Here is an 18,826-nt window from a genome sequence, read left to right on the forward strand (position 1 = left end):
CAAATGTTTACCACATCAAGATGACGTGCAGAACGCATGTTCCGCATGGCTGGCTCCAAGGTCAAGGTCACAGTGACATTAACATTGAAAATCCTGTCCGCTCTGTAACTCTTCAACCCTTTGAAGAATTTTGATGAAACTTCAGACAAATGTTAACCACATCAAGATGACGTGCAGAACGCATGTTCCGCATGGCTGGCTCCAAGGTCAAGGTCACAGTGACATTAACATTGAAAATCCTGTTTACATGATTTTAACTTGATTTGGCAGTCAAAGGTCATATCATCTTTGGAGGTAATTTAAAAAAGATATGATATATTATTTCATGTCTACTTTGTAACTTGTTTTTCATTATACAGAATTATCAATATAATTATAGTGAACAAATTCTTCTGTGCTGAACTCGTCCTACATTTCTCAACGGATTTTGTTCAAACTTTCACAGAAGCTTTGTCATCAAGCACCCTGGCACATATTGTCGGGGTTTTGTGATTGGATAGTTTTTGACCTAATTATGGCCCTTTGTTTTTTTCCTTATACATAATATTATAGTGAACACTTCTTCAGTGGCAATTCCTCCTACATTATTCATGTTTTACATTGCACATAGTTACATTGTTTGTTGCTTGTATTTGTATTTCAAATACAACATATTTATCTACAATGGTGATAATTGAAAACCTGGTTTCATGGCATTGCCATGTTTCTTGTATTACAGTTGTTGTTGTGTTACAGATACAAAGAGAACCTCAAGGTGAAGCTCCACCACCTTATGACAAAGGTCAAGGACAGGTACAGATGAATGAATCAAATGGTGATTCAACAACAACAACACAAGTAGACATTGGTAAAGAGGTAATTTCCCTACTTATTTTAAACCATAAAACCATTTTGTCAGAAAATGATACACTCTATTCTAACACTCCACGTGATTTTGTCATTATAGACTAAGAAGAAAAAAAAACGGTGTTAAACTGCCAATAAACACTGGTTAGGAACTACTTGGCTGTTGTGTTTTCACCCTCGATTATATAGTTTACAAAGCCTTTAAAAGCAACAATAAAAAGCATTTTTATTTATATTTTCAGTTCTTATAATGTTTTCTTTTCAAACAATACCGAAATAATATCTCACATACACTAACGCCACATATTTGATCCATATCAGTTAGTTAATATTTTGACAAAACAGCGCCAATATAGTTTACAAAGCCTTTAAAAGCAACAATAAAAAGCATTTTTAGCTCGACTTTTCTATGAAAAGGGGAGCTATCCTACTCGCCCCGGCGTCGGCGTCGGCGTCACACCTTGGTTAAGTTTTTCGTACCACCCCACTTTATTTCAGAAGTATTACAAGTATGGCTTTGAAACTTACCATACTTGTTCACCATCATAACCTCCATCTACAGACAAGAGTACATAACTCTGTCAAGGTTTTTGACAGAATTATGGCCCTTTTTTGACTTAGAAAGTGTATTGAGCTTGGTTAAGTTTTTTGTACCACCTCACTTTATTTCAAAAACCATTGGAGGTATTGCTTTGAAACTGACCATACTTGTTTTACCATCACGACCTTCATCAACAGACAAGAGGACATAACTCTGTCAAGGTTTTTGACAGAATTATGCCCTTTTTGACTTAGAAAATACATTGAATATGGGTAAAATCCACTTATTGCCTTAACCCTTTGAGATATGCTTTTGAAACTTTTAATGCTATTTCACATCATTACCCCATCTGTACGCAAGAGAAGGTAACTCTGTCAAGGATTTGTTTTAAAATTAAGGCCTTTTATCGACTTAGAATCTTGGTTAAGTTTTTAGTACCAGTCCACTTTTTGACTGAACTGTTTGAGATATTAATTTGAAAGTTGGAATACTTGTTTACAATCATGATTCCCAAACATGTCCAGGAGAAGGTAATTCTGTCAAAGATTTTATTTGAATTATGGCCCTTAACTGTCAATGTTTTGTATTATAGGCAAGCACTAAAAAACTTAAAAAATCTAAAAAAATTCATTCCTATCCACATTGTTCACTTTACCATAAAATTATGTCATAATAAAATAATTCTTCACTAAATATCTTAATGCTCATGGCCATTGTTCACTTTAAAAATACAGAGATTCTTGTATTGCCTTTTACTGCAAAAACTTTTTTTATTGGCAAGCAATAAAAAAGTCGAGCGCGCTGTCTTACGGACAGCTCTTGTTATTTATATTTTCAGTTCTTATAATGTTTTCTTTTCAAACAATACCGAAATAATATCTCACATACACTAACGCCACATATTTGATCCATATCAGTTAGTTAATATTTTGACAAAACGGCGCCAATCCGTAAGCAGCGTAATGAGGTTATCCTAAGTAAACAATTCATTCATAAAGCTGACGTTATTTCATACATACAAGAATGATAAATAGGGCACTGATGTAAACACAATGCAATTTATTCTAAGACGTAAGTTTTTTATTGTTGAAAACTTGATAAAATAACGTTTTTTCTTATTATTTATTTTGTTTAATAATTTCTATATTTTTGCAACAGTAGGGCACCAGAAGTTATTTCCGCTTGAAAAAATAACATTAATGATCTTCCTTATTTTATCGTGTTAGAATCGAAATAATATCGGTCTTAGTGGTGTTTATCGGCTATTTAACACCGGTTTTGTCGTTTTGATGTGAAAAAATTTACCACTCAGGCCTACGGCCTTCGTGGTCAATTCATATGCACCAAAACTCCAAACCGGTGTTAAATAGCCGATAAACACCGCTAAGACCGATATTATTTCATAAATATATATTTCTCATATAGATTTTTTACAAACATTATGTTTGCAAATTTATTTTACAAAAATTTGCAAGTTGGTAAGTTTTCAGTCAGAAAATTACTGTCAAATTGCGTCAAGATAAACATACCTTCCATGATCTTTATCTGCATTGTCTTTCCTGTTTTTGTTTGTAAAGTCATGCTTCACCATTTCAAGCTATTGTGTTTGGAATAATCAGACAGAAATAGTTATAGACTTGTTGTTCTGGTCTGGCCTCTACCAACATTCTCAAATTGAGACAAATCTCAATCTAAGATTGTCAAGGGACAATTTGTTTATCTCAACACAATTTTCTCACCTAGGATCTGAATTTTTTTTCAACCCTTCTCTACTTCAATTATTCTATTGATTAGTATACTGTCATGTAGAAATATGTTGTTTATTTGTGAAATAGATACTGTTACCATTATGTAAATATATGTTATATTTTACTGCATGTGTGTAGGAGGAGGCAGTTGAGTCATCATTAGATAACAATGAGGTATTGTATACCTAACTTGTTGTGCTCACTGTTTGCTTATTCTTATTATGCTCACTCACAAGTAGGTTTTTGCTCACAAGTAGATTTTTGATGTGTTTTTAAGATTTTAATCAGGCTTGTCGAAGAAAAACTGGTTATTAGATTGGGGTATGTTGGTGGGTGGACAGGCAGGTGTAAACAATTATTTCTGTGCGCATTTCCTCCAACATTTCTCAAGTGATTTTGACTAAACTTTCACAACGGTATTGTCACCAAGTGCCCTGTCGCATATTGCCAGTGTTTTGTGATTCAAACATCTTTGGCAGAACTGTGGCCTTTTGTTTTTTATACGCCCGAACAAAATTCCGGGTATTTATGCACCTGGTCGTCCATCCGTCTGTCTGTAGCGATTGCTTGTCCAGTCTGTATCTTTTGAACCAGTTGAAGGAAATTTAAACTACTTGGCAAAAATAGTAACCATAATGAGACGATGTGCAGGGTGAAGGTTTGACCTTCCTCAGGTCAAGGTCACACTTAGTCATTTTGTATGAATTTCAAATTTTTGTGTTTGCTCTGTATCTTTTGAACTGATAGAAAGAAATTAAAACTTTTTGGCAGAAATACTTATAATGAGACAATGTGCAGAACAGAGGTTTGGACTTCCTTAGATAAAAATTGGCCGTGCCCTGATGATACTTGATTTATATAGACTTATATAGAAAAAACACATTGTGTTAAACTACAATATGTAGAGCTTAGATATTTAGCATGAGCATTGCCTTATTGATCTTTACAAATGAATCATAACCATCTAATATCCTGCCCCAGAGGTCACTTGAGTTATATAGTAATCTATATAATTATTATATATGTAAATAATCAAAAGTGCATAATTTCCCCAGAATTGTTTGTATTGCAAAATGTTGACAATATGCACAAGGGCAATTTATTACAAAGCTTCTGTTACAAGCCTGGTTTTGTCGCAATGCGACATTTCTTGTTTCTTTTTGTACTCACATAGTTTATTCCAAAGTAAAGAGTATGATCAAAATGAGTTGCCCAGGTATAGAAGTCATGACCTGAAAATTTATACATGTTTATCTGGAGGAAAAAATAATTTTTGCTTAAAGGAATGGATTATGTTATTTATGAGCATTTTAATGTTTTTCTTGCCTTTAAGAGCCATAATTTTCTTTAGTAAAATTTTGGAGTATTGATCTAACTGCCTGTAGTATTTTAATGCCCAAGGCATGTAATAAATGAACCATCCTTTGATGAAGTACATGATATTGTGATATTGTAAGTTATTGTGGTGTCCATATTTAGCTGTCCTTTTTATGCCACCGCAGCATCTGCGATGCGGTGGCATATAGCGATTCACCTGTGTGCGTGTGTTTGTGTGTGTGTTTGTGTGTGTGTTATATAGATTATATAGTGAACTTAAAAAATCTTCTTGCGAAAAACCACTGGTCCAATTTCAACCAAACTTGGCAGGATTGTTCCTTGGGTGAAGGGCTTCCATAGTTGTTCAAAGAATTTCATTCCATGCAGAAATCTGGTTGCCATGGCAACCAAAAGGAATTATAAGAATAAATTTAAAAAATCTTCTTGTAAAGACCCAAAAGGCCTAGAGCTTAGATATTTTGCATAAGGCATTGTCTGGTAGACTTCTTACAAAATTGTTCAAATTATAGCCCTGGGGTCAAAATTGGCCCCACCCCGGGGGTCATTGATTTTCACTTTGTACATATAGTAAAAACTTAAAATACCTTCTTGTAAAAACCCAAAAGGCCTAGAGCTTAGATATTTTGCATATGGCATCGTCTGGTAGACCCTTACCAAGATTGTTCAAATTATAGCCCTTGGGTCAAAATCGGCCCCGCCCCGGGGTCATTGATTTTCACTATATGTACATAACACCTTCTTGTAACGACCCAAAAGGCCTAGAGCTTAGATATTTTGCATGAAACATTGTGTAGTAAACCTCTAGCAAGATTGTTCAAATTATAGCCCTTGGGTCAAAATTGCTCCCGCCCTGGGGGTCATTGATTTCAATATATACATATAGTAAAAAATAAAAAAATCTTATTGTCTGAAGGTACAAGGCTTAGAGCTTTAATATTTGTTAAATAATATCATTTAAAGGTACTCTACAAAGTTATTCAAATTTTGCCTCTTGTATCAAAATTAGCCCCGCCCCCGGGGGCCATAGGTTTTCCTTATATGTCACCTTTAAGTAAAAACTTAAAAAATCATCTTCTCTAAATTAACAAAGGCTAGAGTTAAGATATTTTGCATGAAACATTGTGTAGTGAACCTCTTGCAAGATTGTTCAAATTATAGCCCTGGGGTCAAAATTGGTTCCGCCCGGGGGTCATTGATTTTTCATTATGTACATATAGTGAAAAAATAAAAAAAATATTTTTGTCTGAAGGTACAAGGCATAGAGCTTTGATGTTTGATATATAATAATATCATTTATAGGTCCTCTACCAAAGTTGTTCAAATTTTTCCCCTGGTGTCAAAATTGGCCCTGCCCAGGGGCAGTGATTCTCATTATGTACACATAGTAAAAACAGAAAAATAAAACAAATGTTTTCTGAATGGGAGAAAGCTATAGCTTAGATATTTGACTTGAAATGTTGTTTGGTGGACCTGTATCAAAATTGTTTTTGAATTAAACCCTTGGGTTCAAAATTATGCCTTGCCCAAGGGGACAGTGACCTACTTTCTTGTCCTTTTGATGTACAGCAATGACTTTTGACCATGTGCACAGTTTTAGTTGTAAAATTGAACTTTGATATCAGGTGACCTAGATTTTGATGATGTGACCTACTTTCTTGTCCTTTGATGTACAGCTATAAAATTTGAACCATGCGGTGGCAATAGCATTTTTCTCAAATGCAATCTTGTTTTCTTCAAAGAGAGTTATTGTTATAATCATGCCGGCATTCCTGAACTGTGTGGCTAAAAAGAACAATAAATAGAACAGAAATGTAGCAACTTTAGCACTGTTTTGTTAGAACGTCTGTTTGACAGTACGAGGTTTACCTAAAATGGATTTATCTTAAGTTCTTTTTACACGATATGACTTTAATTCGCCTTGACCATCAAGATCTAATTATTGATATTTGCTGAAATTGTCATAAATTCATGGATCTGATTCATTTTTGGACAAAAGAATACTGATGAAAAAACTGAAATGCAGATTCCTTAAAATGTGACCTTGATCTTTGAAAGACCTTGACCTTCAATGAAATGTGCATGAAGATAAATTAATGTTTTCTGGGTAGTATTCTATATTCTATAATACTTTTACTCTGATGTGTTTGACTTTAAAAATAAGTTGAGCATGGCCCCTGGTTTCTACCATAACTGACTGACTGGGTACCTTTTTTGGAAAATTTGTGACTGACAAGTGTTTGGGCCAGGGGCATTTGTGTTTACAAAACATCTTGTTGTTTCATACTTAGTTTTTGTCCAAAGCAATGGTTATCAATCTTACATAGTGCTCATAAATGGCAGGATCAGAATTCCAACATATTGCCCTGACTTTATGACACACTTTATTATTTGTTTGCTAGTAAAATTGTTTATTCAGTTTATTGTGAAATACATTTAGTTCAAATATTTTTAACTGCTAAGTATTTTTGTTGCATTAAAGGAATTCCACTGAGGTTCAAAAGCATATATTAAACATTTTAATTTCTTACAGCTTGGGAATTAAAACAGGATTATATGCAAAAGATAATTAAGAAATATTCTGGTGTGAAAGGCATACCCACGCTTTTCAATTTTGGGTCTTTTTTTCCACAGAATAAATAATCTGAAAAAAAAAAAACAGAGTGATTGAATGTTTTGAAATTTGGCACAAAAGTTATTAATCTAGATCTTCATAAGTTAAACATTAATATCCAAAAAGTTATTTCTGTTCCTGTCATTGTCAAAAAACCTCAGTGGGGTCCATTTAAAACTTAAATAGGTTTCTTTATTATTGTGTTGCCTGCTTCAAAGTAGGGATTACTTTTCTTTCTATCTGTCTGTCACAAATCTTTTTTGGAATACTTCTCAAAAACTTTGAGTGCAATTTCATCCAAACTTTATAAGAATGATCAGTACTAAGTTTAGTTGTACATTTCACTGGCATTTTCCAGTTCAATGACTTTTGTTAGAGTTATGGCCCTCTAATTTATTTTTTTTTATGCTCCCCGAAAAATTTCGGAGGAGCATATAGTCGGCGCCTTGTCTGTCTGTCTGTCCTTCTGTCCGTCTGTTGTCTTGTCCCGAGCATAACTTGAAAACCCTTGGAGATTATTTGTTGAAACTTCATACAGTGGGAGAGGGCATTGAGGGTGAGTGCAGTGTCAAAGAACCATAACTCTATTTTGCCCGGTGTGCAGTGCATAAGAACAATAACTCTTTTTGTCCTAATTTTATTAGTTATTGCCCTTTGTTAATTTTAACACTTTGAACTTTGTCGGAAACATAACTCTAAAACTATAAGAGATATCAAGATGAAACATTGTAGGTAGATAGATCTCATTGAGTAGAGGTGCAGTGCAAAAGAACCATAACTCTGTTAAGCCTCATTTTTTAATTATCTCCCCTTTTAGAAAAATCTTGTCCAGTGCACAAGAATCATAGCTCTGCCTTGCCTTATTCTGGAGTTATTGCCCTTTGTTTATTTTTACTTTTTGAAATTGTCAGAGACATAACTCGGAAATCATAAGAGATATCATCAAGAAACTTTGTAGGTTGATAGATCACATTGATTAGAAGTGCAGAGAACAGTAACTCTGCCTTGCCTAATTTTGGAATTATTGCACTTTGAACTTTTTCCAGGGACATAACTCTGAAACTACAAGAGGTGTACTTTCCTGTGTCCAAAACCTATTCGGGGAGCATCACCCGGCTCAAACCGGGCTCTTGTTAAATTTGTCCGGATTACTTTTCTAACGCAATTTGAATGGAATTGTTAAAGGTCAAATGTGAAAGGTCCACATTTTGTGTCTGCTTCATTAAAGGTCTGATGTAAAAAAATCACATTTCATGTCCAGACAGCTTACACACAAGTAAAATGATTTTTTCCACTCAATATGTTTGAAATATGTTACCCTTCCCTATCTATTTGAAACACTTATTTGACAATTTTTTCTGCTTAGAGAGCCTAATTTAAAATATCCCTTAAATTCATATCAAAGTTTGCATAAATTTTCTCAGAGTTACATTGGTTGATCTTGTGAAGTATTAAATACATTTACCATGTAATTTTGATTTTTTATGCCTGAAAAAATATTTGAATATTGTTATGCGCCTGGTTGTCTGTCTATCTGTTTGGTCTGCATGTTTTGAACCAGTGGAAGGAAATTGAAATTACTAGGCAATAATTTAACCATTAATCAAAATGTTCAAATTTGGTATACATGTTAATTGTCATAACAGGACACCATTTCAAAAGGGCAGATAATCCTGAAATTGTTTTATGTCAAAATCATTTTTCCTGTTTTGATGCTATGTGTTGGTGTTTGTGTGCTGTAAATCCAAAACAAAACAAACTACAATTCCTATGAAACATTGTCTTACTGACCTTTTATAAAACTAATATGAATCAGGCCCATTGGTTCAATATTGGCCCTGCTCCAGGGGTCAGTTGTTTATATAGACTTACATAAGAAATACACATCTGAGATTTATTGTTTGAAACAACGATGCACAGAGCTTAGATATTTGGCATGTAACATCACTTTGTGGACAATAAAATAACTGGTATTAATCATGCCCCTTGGGTCAATATTGGCTCTGCCCCTGTGGTCACTTAGTTAATTTAATTTTAAATAGGAAAACACATTTAAGTCACATTTTGTGAAACTTTAATGCTAAGAGTTTAGATGTTTGACATGTAGGCTCCTTGTTTATGTTGGCTTTTACTAAACTGGTATTAATTATGCCAGTTTGATATCTCCACTGGGGTCACTTAGTTGATAATGTCTTGAATAAGAAAACACATTTCAGTCTTATTTTGAGAAACAACAAGGTTTAGAGTTTAAATATAAGTGATCTCTCATGTCCTGATTTATTACATTTTTTTTAGGCTTCATCTACAGGGGATGGAAGTAAAATGGTAAGCCTCGATGATTTCAATATTTTACGAGTGATTGGACGAGGAAGTTACGCTAAAGTGATATTAGTAGAACAGAAAAGATCAAAACGTCTGTATGCAATGAAAGTAATCAAAAAGGAACTTGTGAATGATGATGAGGTTAGTTAATAGGTTGTAGAAGTGAAATTTTTATAATATTTTGTTAGGAACTACAAGGCACAGAGCCAGAGACTTTAATTACAAAGGGATAAGCAGCTCTAAAAATAGATTTGTTGGAGGTGCTGTGTATTTGCAGACCTGTATTCTACAATTTTCCCATATTTGCTATGGATTTGATGACTTAAATATGCACTATGGATCAATATTGAAAATTCTATTGAAATCGGCCAATTTTTTTTTAAATAGCATCATATCGTTTGTAGTGACTTCTTGTTAAACAGTATGCTTTCAGCACATTAGCGTACTTCCGGCTAGTTATCTTACATCTGTAATGTTCAGGTGTTTAGTTTTTATTATAGTATCTTAATAGGCATTTTGTTTGTATTCATTAAGACAAATGTCAAATTTGTCAAATTATTCCAATTTTTTTACCCGTTTCATGTTTACCAGGTTTCCAGTTTTATTAGGATTTTATATAATGAAAATAGATGCGAAACATTCAGGACCCTGAAAAATGTCAGGTTTTTGAGGATTCCAGTTTAATGGAGAATAAGTTTTGCAGGTTTTTACTGTTTAAGACATCTTCATTAGTCACATAAACCATGCTTCTAGATATAGCGAATCACCTGTTTTTTAAAGAATTTCCATTTCTGTCCATTTCTTACTTAGTTTAAACATTGTTTCCAGCTGACTTTAGCACAAAGTGCTTGCAGTTTCAAGAGAATTCACTTGAAGTCATAAATTTTGCATAATGCTAAAAGATTACATGATATAAAAAAGTTATCTTATTAAAATAGGATATAGACTGGGTACAAACAGAGAAGCATGTATTTGAGACAGCAACAAACTACCCATTCCTTGTTGGACTTCATTCCTGTTTTCAGACACCAAGCAGGTATGTAAACTGTTTATTCTGCAGCATTTTTTTAGCTCGATTTTTTTTAAGTAAAAAGGTTTAAGCTTTTGCTATAGTAATGTTGTCATTGCCATTGCTGTAGCAGTTGCCATCAGAAATTTAAACATTGGTCATATACATGAGCACATATTCTGGCAAGTGATTTACCTTAAAATTTTCTAATGTCTAAATGTAGCATGTTTAATAAATTGGAACTGTTTTGATTGATGGGCAAATTGCATATACCTAAAGCAGTTTATAGTTTAGTTTGTATTTCTAGATAAGTTGTTCTAGATAAGTATTAATTCTGATGTGTTTATTTTCAGATTATTTTTTGTGATAGAATTTGTAAATGGTGGAGATTTAATGTTTCACATGCAACGACAAAGACGTCTACCTGAAGAGCATGCAAGGTTCTATTCTGCAGAAATTGTTCTTGCCTTAAATTACCTACATCAAAGAGGTAAAATGTTTATATATATTGTTACAGTCCAGTTATTATATAAGGTTCCTTAAACCTTCCTTAATTGGGGTAACATGCACAAGACTTGATTCACCAGTTGCTTTATCTTTTTCATAATTGAATGATATGGTACTTTGATATTTCAGATTTTAGAATCTCTACAGTGATTTATTAAACGCCCGTTTGAAACGGGCGGGCGGCGTCCAATTTTGTCCGGAGCATATCTCCTACATGTATGGAGGGATTTTAATGAAACTTCATAGAAATGTTCACCACTATGAGGAGCAGTGTCGTGCACATGAACCAGGTCTCTAGGTCAAAGGTCAAGGTCACACTTAGAGCTCATTGAAAAATGCTTGTCCGGAGCAAAACTTCCACATGTATAGAAGGATTTCAATATTACTTGGCACAAATGTTCACCATTGTGAGGCGGAGTGTCGCGCACAAGATTCAGGTCCTTGCGGCCAAGGTCAAGGTCACACATAGAGGTCAAAGTTCAGATAAAAATATGAAGATGTGTATATGGACCATTTAGTCATCATTTATTGCGGGATTGTAACACAAATGGTCATTATCAAGACTATGGCTGTGATACATATAATTTAGGTCAATATATACAAGGTCAAGGTCACTAAAGATGATGAAATATCCAGATTTTGTCCGGAGCATATCTCCTACACGCATGGAGGGATTTTAATAAAATTTCATAGAAATGTTCACCATTATGAGAAGCCATGTCACGCACATGAACTAGGTTTCTAGGTCAAAGGTCACACTTAGAGCTCATTGAAAAACGCTTGTCCGGAGCAAAACTTCCACATGCATAGAGGGATTTCAATATAACTTGGCACAAATGTTCACCATTGTGAGGCGGAGTGTCGCGCACAAAATTCAGGTCCCTGCAGCCAAGGTCAAGGTCACACATAGAGGTCAAAGTTTAGATAAAAATATGAAGATGTGTAAAGGGACGATTTAATCATCATTTATTGAGGGATTGTAACACAAATGGTCATTATCATGACTACGGCTGTGACACATGTACTTTAGGTCAATATATGCAAGGTCAAGGTCACTAAAGATGGTGAAATATCCAGATTTTGTCTGGAGCATATCTCCTACATGTATGGAAGAATTTTTATAATACTTTATGGAAATGTTCACCACCATGATATGTATTGCTCCATGCATGATCCAGGTCAAAGGTCAAGGTCACACTTAGAGTTCATTGAAAAACGCTTGTCTGGAGCAAAACTTCTACATTCATAGGGGGATTTCAATATAACTTGGCACAAATGTTCACCATTGTGAGGCTGAGTGTCGCACGCAAAATTCAGATCCCTGCAACCAAAGTCAAGGTTACACATAGAGGTCAAAGTTCAGATAAAAATTTGAAGATGCATGGAGGAATTTTAATGTTACTTTATAGAATTGTTCACCACCATGAGACGTAGTGCCCTGCACATGAACCAAGTCTCTAGGTCAAAGGTGAAGGTCACAGTTAGAGCTCATAGAAAAACGCTTGTCTGGAGCATGCATAGAGGGATTTCAATATAATTTGGCACAAATGTTCATCATTGTGAGGCTGAGTGCCGTGCATAAAATTCAGGTCCCTGCGACCAAGGTCAAGGTCACACATCCTGTGCATATCTTCCCTACTGATTTGTTTTAAGGTTCATTTAACAACACAGTGCCAAGAATAAAAACTTGCTTGCTAGATAACACTTATCCATAATGCCCCCATCTCCATCTAAAGCTTTCGTAAACGGGCGTATTTTGTGACTATGGCACCCTTGTTGAATTTTGTTTTAAAAATTTTAGTAGAGTTTTCAAGTATGTTTCACAGCATTGCCAGAAAATCATAGAGTTAATAATTTAATTATACTTAACTCCTGGTCCATTTATAAACAAATTATATTGAGAGGATTGCATCTTTTAAATGAATCCTTCTGGAAAAGTAAATGTAAAATTTACAAATTCTTTCTATCTTACAATAATTTCATTTTATTTTCCTTCATGTTGACCATTTACGGTAAAGGGCTAAAAAAATTACAGTCAAGTTCTATATTATGTTATAAGATTTATGCTTTTTAGCTTGAGTATTCGATAAGAATAAGCAGAGCTATTGTAGTCACCCGAGCGTCTGCGTAACCACTTATATTAAAGTTTTTTTATACCTCAAATACTTTCAAAGTCCATTGACATATGGCTTTAAAACTTTGCACACTTGTTCACTATCATGACCCCAACCTGTAGACAGGAGGAGGTAACTGTATCAAGCATTTTTGACAGAATAATGCCCCTTTTTCGACTTAGAACTTTCGTTAAAGTTTTTGTAATACCTTAAATATTTTCAAAGTCTTCCATTGACATATGGCTTTGAAACTTTGCACACTTGTTCACTATCATGACCCCAACCTGTAGACAGGAGGAGGTAACTGTATCAAGCATTTTTGACAGAATAATGCCCCTTTTTCGACTTAGAATTTTCTTTAAAGTTTTTGTAATACCTTAAATATTTTCAAAGTCCATTGACATATGGCTTTGAAACTTTGCACAATTGTTCACAATCATGACCCCAACCTATAGACAGGAGGAGGTTACTGTATCAAGCATTTTGACAGAATTATGCCCCTTTTTCAACTTACAATTTTCATTAAAGTTTTTGTAATACCTCAAATATTTTCAAAGTCCATTGACATATGGCTTTGAAACTTTGCACAATTGTTCACAATCATGACCCCAACCTATAGACAGGAGGAGGTAACTGTATCAAGTATTTTGACAGAATAATTCGCCTTTTTCCACTTAGAATTTTCGTTAAAAGTTTTTGTAATACCTCAAATACTTTCAAAGTCCATTGACAGATGGCTTTGAAACTTTGCACAATTGTTCACAATCATAACCACAACCTATAGACAGGAGGGGGTAACTGTATCAAGTATTTTGACAGAATAATTCGCCTTTTTCCACTTAGAATTTTCGTTAAAGTTTTTGTAATACCTCAAGTATTTTCAAAGTCCATTGACATAGGGCTTTGAAACAAGTTGAAATTTTATACTCTTCTTTGAGAGCATAATGGGACTCTCTCCAATGCCTATAACTGTAATATGGATTTAAAGAAAAATTTTGCCCTGTTGTTTACCTAGAAAATTTTACATGATCAATGCTTTTTAGCTCGACTATTCAATAAGAATAAGTAGAGCTATTGAAGTCACCCGAGCGTCGGCGTCCGCGTCGGCGTTGGCGTCGGCGTAACCACTTATGTTAAAGTTTTTGTAATAGTTCAAATATTTTCAAAGTCCATTGACATATGGCTTTGAAACTTTGCACACTTGTTCACCATCATTACCCCAACCTGTAAACAGGAGGAGGTAACTGTATCAAGCATTTTGACAGAATTATGCCCCTTTTTTGACTTAGAATTTACGTTAAAGTTTTTGTAATAGTTTAAATATTTTCAAAGTCCTTTGACATATGGCTTTGAAACTTTGCACACTTGTTCACCATCATTACCCAACCTGTAAACAGGAGCAGGTAACTGTATCAAGCATTTTGACAGAATTATGCCCCTTTTTCGACTTAGAATTTACGTTAAAGTTTTTGTAATAGTTTAAATATTTTCAAAGTCCATTGACATATGGCTTTGAAACTTTGCACACTTGTTCACCATCATTACCCCAACCTGTAAACAGGAGGAGGTAACTGTATCAAGCATTTTGACAGAATTATGCCCCTTTTTCGACTTAGAATTTACGTAAAGTTTTTGTAATAGTTCAAATATTTTCAAAGTCCATTGACATATGGCTTTTAAACTTTGCACACTTGTTCACCATCATTACCCCAACCTGTAAACAGAAGGAGGTAACTGTATCAAGCATTTTGACAGAATTATGCCCCTTTTTCGACTTAGAATTTATGTTAAAGTTTTAGTAATACCTCAAATATTTTCAAAGTCCATTGACATATGGCTTTGAAACTTTGCACACTTGTTCACCATCATTACCCCAACCTGTAAACAGGAGGAGGTAACTGTATCAAGCATTTTTTTTTACAATCAAGCACTAAGAATAGTCGAGCGTTGCTGTCCTACCGACAGCTCTTGTTTACTATCATGCACCAAGAATAGTCAAGCGTTGCTGTCCTACCGTCAGCTCTTGTTGTGTCGCCTCTACGGAGTAGTGGCGACATATAAGGATCACTTCTCCGTCGTCTGTCCGTCCGTCTGTCTGTCTGTCCGAGCAAACATTTTGGGTTTAGGGGCTATATAACAGTAAAGAGAACAAAAGAGGACAATAGGTTCATTCCGTGATCAAAGGGATTAGGGGCTAGAAGCCCTTAAGAAAACAAAGAAAATAACAAAGAAAATAGCCCCTAAAGCCAAAATGTTGGAACGTCCGTCTGTCCGTCCGTCACAAAACTTGTCCGGACTACTCCTCATAAACTGCTGGTGCAATTTCATCCAAACTTTACAGGAATGATCAGTACCAAGTCTAGTTGTGCATATTGTCAGTATTTTCCGGTTCAATGATTTTTGTCAGAGTTATGGCCCTTAAATAATTTTTATTTTTAAAGTTTGTCCGGACTACTTCTCTTATACCACTAATGCAATTTCAATGAAACTTTACAGGATTGATCTGTAGCTCAAGTCCTTGCGCATATTGCACCGGTTTTCCTGTTGAATTATTTTTGGCCGAGTTATGGCCCTTTGATAAAAAAGTGTTTTTTTCTGTGTGTTGCCAGAAACACAAAAGCTTGTCCGTACTACTCCTCATAAACTACTGGTGCAATTTCATCCAAACTTTACAGGAATGATCAGTACCAAGTCTAGTTGTGCATATTGTCAGCATTTTCCGGTTCAATGATTTTTGTCAGAGTTATGGCCCTTTAATAATTTTTATTTTTAACGTTTGTCTGGACTACTCCTCTTATACCACTAATGCAATTTCAATGAAACTTTACAGGATTGATCTGTAGCTCAAGTCCCTGCGCATATTGCACGGGTTTTCCTGTTGAATGATTTTTGGCCGAGTTATGGCTCTTTGATAAAAAGGTGTTTTTTTCTGTGTGTTGCCAGATACACAAAAGCTTGTCCGTACTACTCCTCATAAACTACTGGTGCAATTTTATCCAAACTTTACAGGAATGATCAGTACCAAGTCTAGTTGTGCACTGTCCGTCTGTCTGTCCGTCTATCACAAAACTTGTCCCAACATGACATTGGCCATCATGAGGCGACACATGTGATCACTGATCGCTCTTGTGTTAATATAACAACAGGTGAGTGTGGTGGTTGTTTGTCCATCTTCCATCATTAGTAGTTGGTCATTATCCAAAAATTTTCCCCTATACCACATTTTAACCAAACTTAACAGGAATGATCCTTAAGTGTCCTTCTACAAAAAATAATGTAAGTGGGTCCAGTTTGATGTATAGGTAGGTCACAGAAGTGAAAAAATAGACTTAAGAAATGAAATTTAAAAAAAAATCTTTAAAAAAAAACTACAATGCCCAGTGCTTAGATATTTGTCATGTAGCATCATGAAGTTTGGAATTTTATGTTTACTATTGTGAGAGTGAGCATTTGTGACAGGCATATTTTTTGTGACAATGGCTCTCTTGTACATGTTTTATTTACTCAGATGAACAAGATGGGCCCACTTGTGTCTTCTATTTAAGAATTGCACCAAGGATTTGAAGTATGTTTTGTTTTTTTGTAGGTATTGTTTATAGAGATCTGAAGTTAGACAATGTTTTACTGGATTCTGAAGGTCATATCAAGCTTACAGATTACGGAATGTGCAAGGTAAGGAAAGTAATGATTGGGTAATAGTCTAGGTATTGTCTATCTTTACAATGTTACTTGTGTTCTCATTTGGTATATTGCTGGACACAGTCTACTGTCACTAAGAGTAGAAAATTCCCATAACTAAAGCCTGCATAAAGATACAATTACAGACAGAAAATCTGTATAATGTCCCTGATAAACACCCCCTTTTTGACAAAATAAAAGATAACTTGAGTAACCAAAATATTAGTAGTTTATCGTAAATCCTAAGAAGCAAGCACTTGTTTTAGCAAGTAAATAAATTCCAATAATCCAGTTAAAAGTAAGTATGTAACTCCATTCCCATTCTAAAAAAAAAAAATTAAAAATTTTTAGTGTTCAGGACTGTTTTAAATCAATGCTGACTCGCACTTCTCTGAATCATCTGAGATCTACATTTTTGATTCAATAAATTGAGACTCGGTCTCCTCAAAATTATTCTTATGTTAGAACAAATGGTGGTTCTCTGTTTCATCAAGTGCCAATGTTATTCCACACTTCTTGAAAGACTATTGATAATTTCTGGTGTAATGAAAGACAATTCCTCTTTAATACCTTTCAATACCAATACCTGTGGTGGATCTCAGCCATTAACAGAGCTCTCATGAAGACATTTGTCAGACAACTTGGCTAATTGACCTAAAAAGGTTAATTCCAGGAAACATCTGTGGGATGCAGATGTGATTTGCAACTGCCGGGAATACACACATTACATTGTTACTTGTTTTTAGCTCACCTAAGCACAAAGTGCTCAAAGATGAGCTTTTGTGATCCCTTGCCATTAGTCATGCATCGTTAATGGTGTCAAACTTTTCCTTGAAACAACATCTCCTCCTGTATCAATAGGCCAATATTGTTAAAACTGAGCAGGAACGTTTCTGGCCTTTGCAGTGCTCTTGTTAATTTCTTTAGACAATGAAATGAAATAATATGTGGCTATTATGAGACTGTTTATTACATCTGTTTACTGCCACTATAGGAAGGACTATGGCCTGGCGATGCTACAAGTACATTTTGTGGAACACCAAACTACATTGCACCTGAGATTCTTCGAGGAGAAGATTATGGTAGGTTGTTAGTTGTATGAGGGTTTCATCACATTGCTGTATTGTAATGTAAAGCAAATTTACTGAATGACGTTTCATTGAGTAAGTATGCTTTACTTATAAACTACAGATGTTTTAGGAAGACAAAACTTTAAGGATGTGTTAGAAATAAGTCAAACATGTTCCATATATCTACCTAGTAGTAGATTGACAGTACTAACTGAACATTTTTGTTGCAGCTGTAAATTTGTAACCAATGAAATTGTAGATTACAAAATATTCAGCTGAATAAGATGTTTACCATTTGTTCAGCTGACCTAGATAATTTGACGAAGTGACCTACTTTCTAGCCTTTTATGTACAGCTATGAACTTTGGACCATGTTCACAGTTTCAGATGTAAAATTGAACATTTAACATGATGGAAATGTTTCATACTTGGACAAAACAACAATTGTGACTACACCTACAATGTACCTATTAAATTTTAAAAAAGAAAAAGGAAAAACGAATTTCTTGTTTTTCTTTAAATTTTTTTTTAAAGATTTTGTTGAAACCTTTTATTTGTTTGCTTTAAGAAAAAGAATAAAATAGTCGAGTGTTGTCCCCGCCCAGCGGTGGCCTTGTTATCATATCAAAACTAATACCATAGATTCAAAATAAACAAACTAATATTGTAGTTATAATGTCATCTTTAGAATTTTGTCTTCTTGATAAACATCTAAATTGATTGTATTATTGCTGTGAATGCATCATTGCCAAGTTACAGTAAAGTTTATAATGCTATGGTTATATTTTATTTAGCTTAGGAAGTGTTTTAATGGGTTATGTAGTCGAGCGGTATTGTATTGTTGGCAGTGATGTATTCCAGTGGTATTATTACTTTTCTGTACTCAGTTTTTTTATTGTTGTTTTATTTATTGTGACAGGAAAACATTTGGCCTGGAGACATTACAAACACTTTTTGTGGAACTCCAAATTATATAGCTCCTGAGGTACTCCGAGGGGAGGAATATGGTATATGTTTGCTAAATAGGTCAAAGTGATGGTAA

General features: G+C 34.5%; 1 protein-coding gene across 5 annotated transcripts in view; it reads left to right on the top strand.

Moving 5' to 3' along the window:
* LOC132748883 (protein kinase C iota type-like) overlaps positions 1 to 18,826 on the top strand; it is a 55,316-nt gene that overhangs the window by 20,745 nt on the left and 15,745 nt on the right. For 3 of the 5 annotated variants that reach the window (XM_060738542.1, XM_060738543.1, XM_060738544.1), the window contains exons 7-13: positions 736 to 855; positions 3,274 to 3,309; positions 9,380 to 9,547; positions 10,345 to 10,442; positions 10,769 to 10,905; positions 16,623 to 16,708; positions 17,709 to 17,796. In XM_060738542.1, the coding sequence (XP_060594525.1) occupies positions 736 to 855; positions 3,274 to 3,309; positions 9,380 to 9,547; positions 10,345 to 10,442; positions 10,769 to 10,905; positions 16,623 to 16,708; positions 17,709 to 17,796 (733 nt within the window). Of the gene's footprint in view, positions 1 to 735; positions 856 to 3,273; positions 3,310 to 9,379; positions 9,548 to 10,344; positions 10,443 to 10,768; positions 10,906 to 16,622; positions 16,709 to 17,708; positions 17,797 to 18,703; positions 18,792 to 18,826 lie in introns of all 5 variants that reach the window. The other 2 variants (XM_060738545.1, XM_060738546.1) reach the window with 2 other exon arrangements.

This window comes from Ruditapes philippinarum, unplaced genomic scaffold, assembly GCF_026571515.1.
Source record: "Ruditapes philippinarum isolate M1 unplaced genomic scaffold, ASM2657151v2 ctg1320_1_1_1_1, whole genome shotgun sequence".
Classification (NCBI taxonomy): domain Eukaryota; kingdom Metazoa; phylum Mollusca; class Bivalvia; order Venerida; family Veneridae; genus Ruditapes; species Ruditapes philippinarum.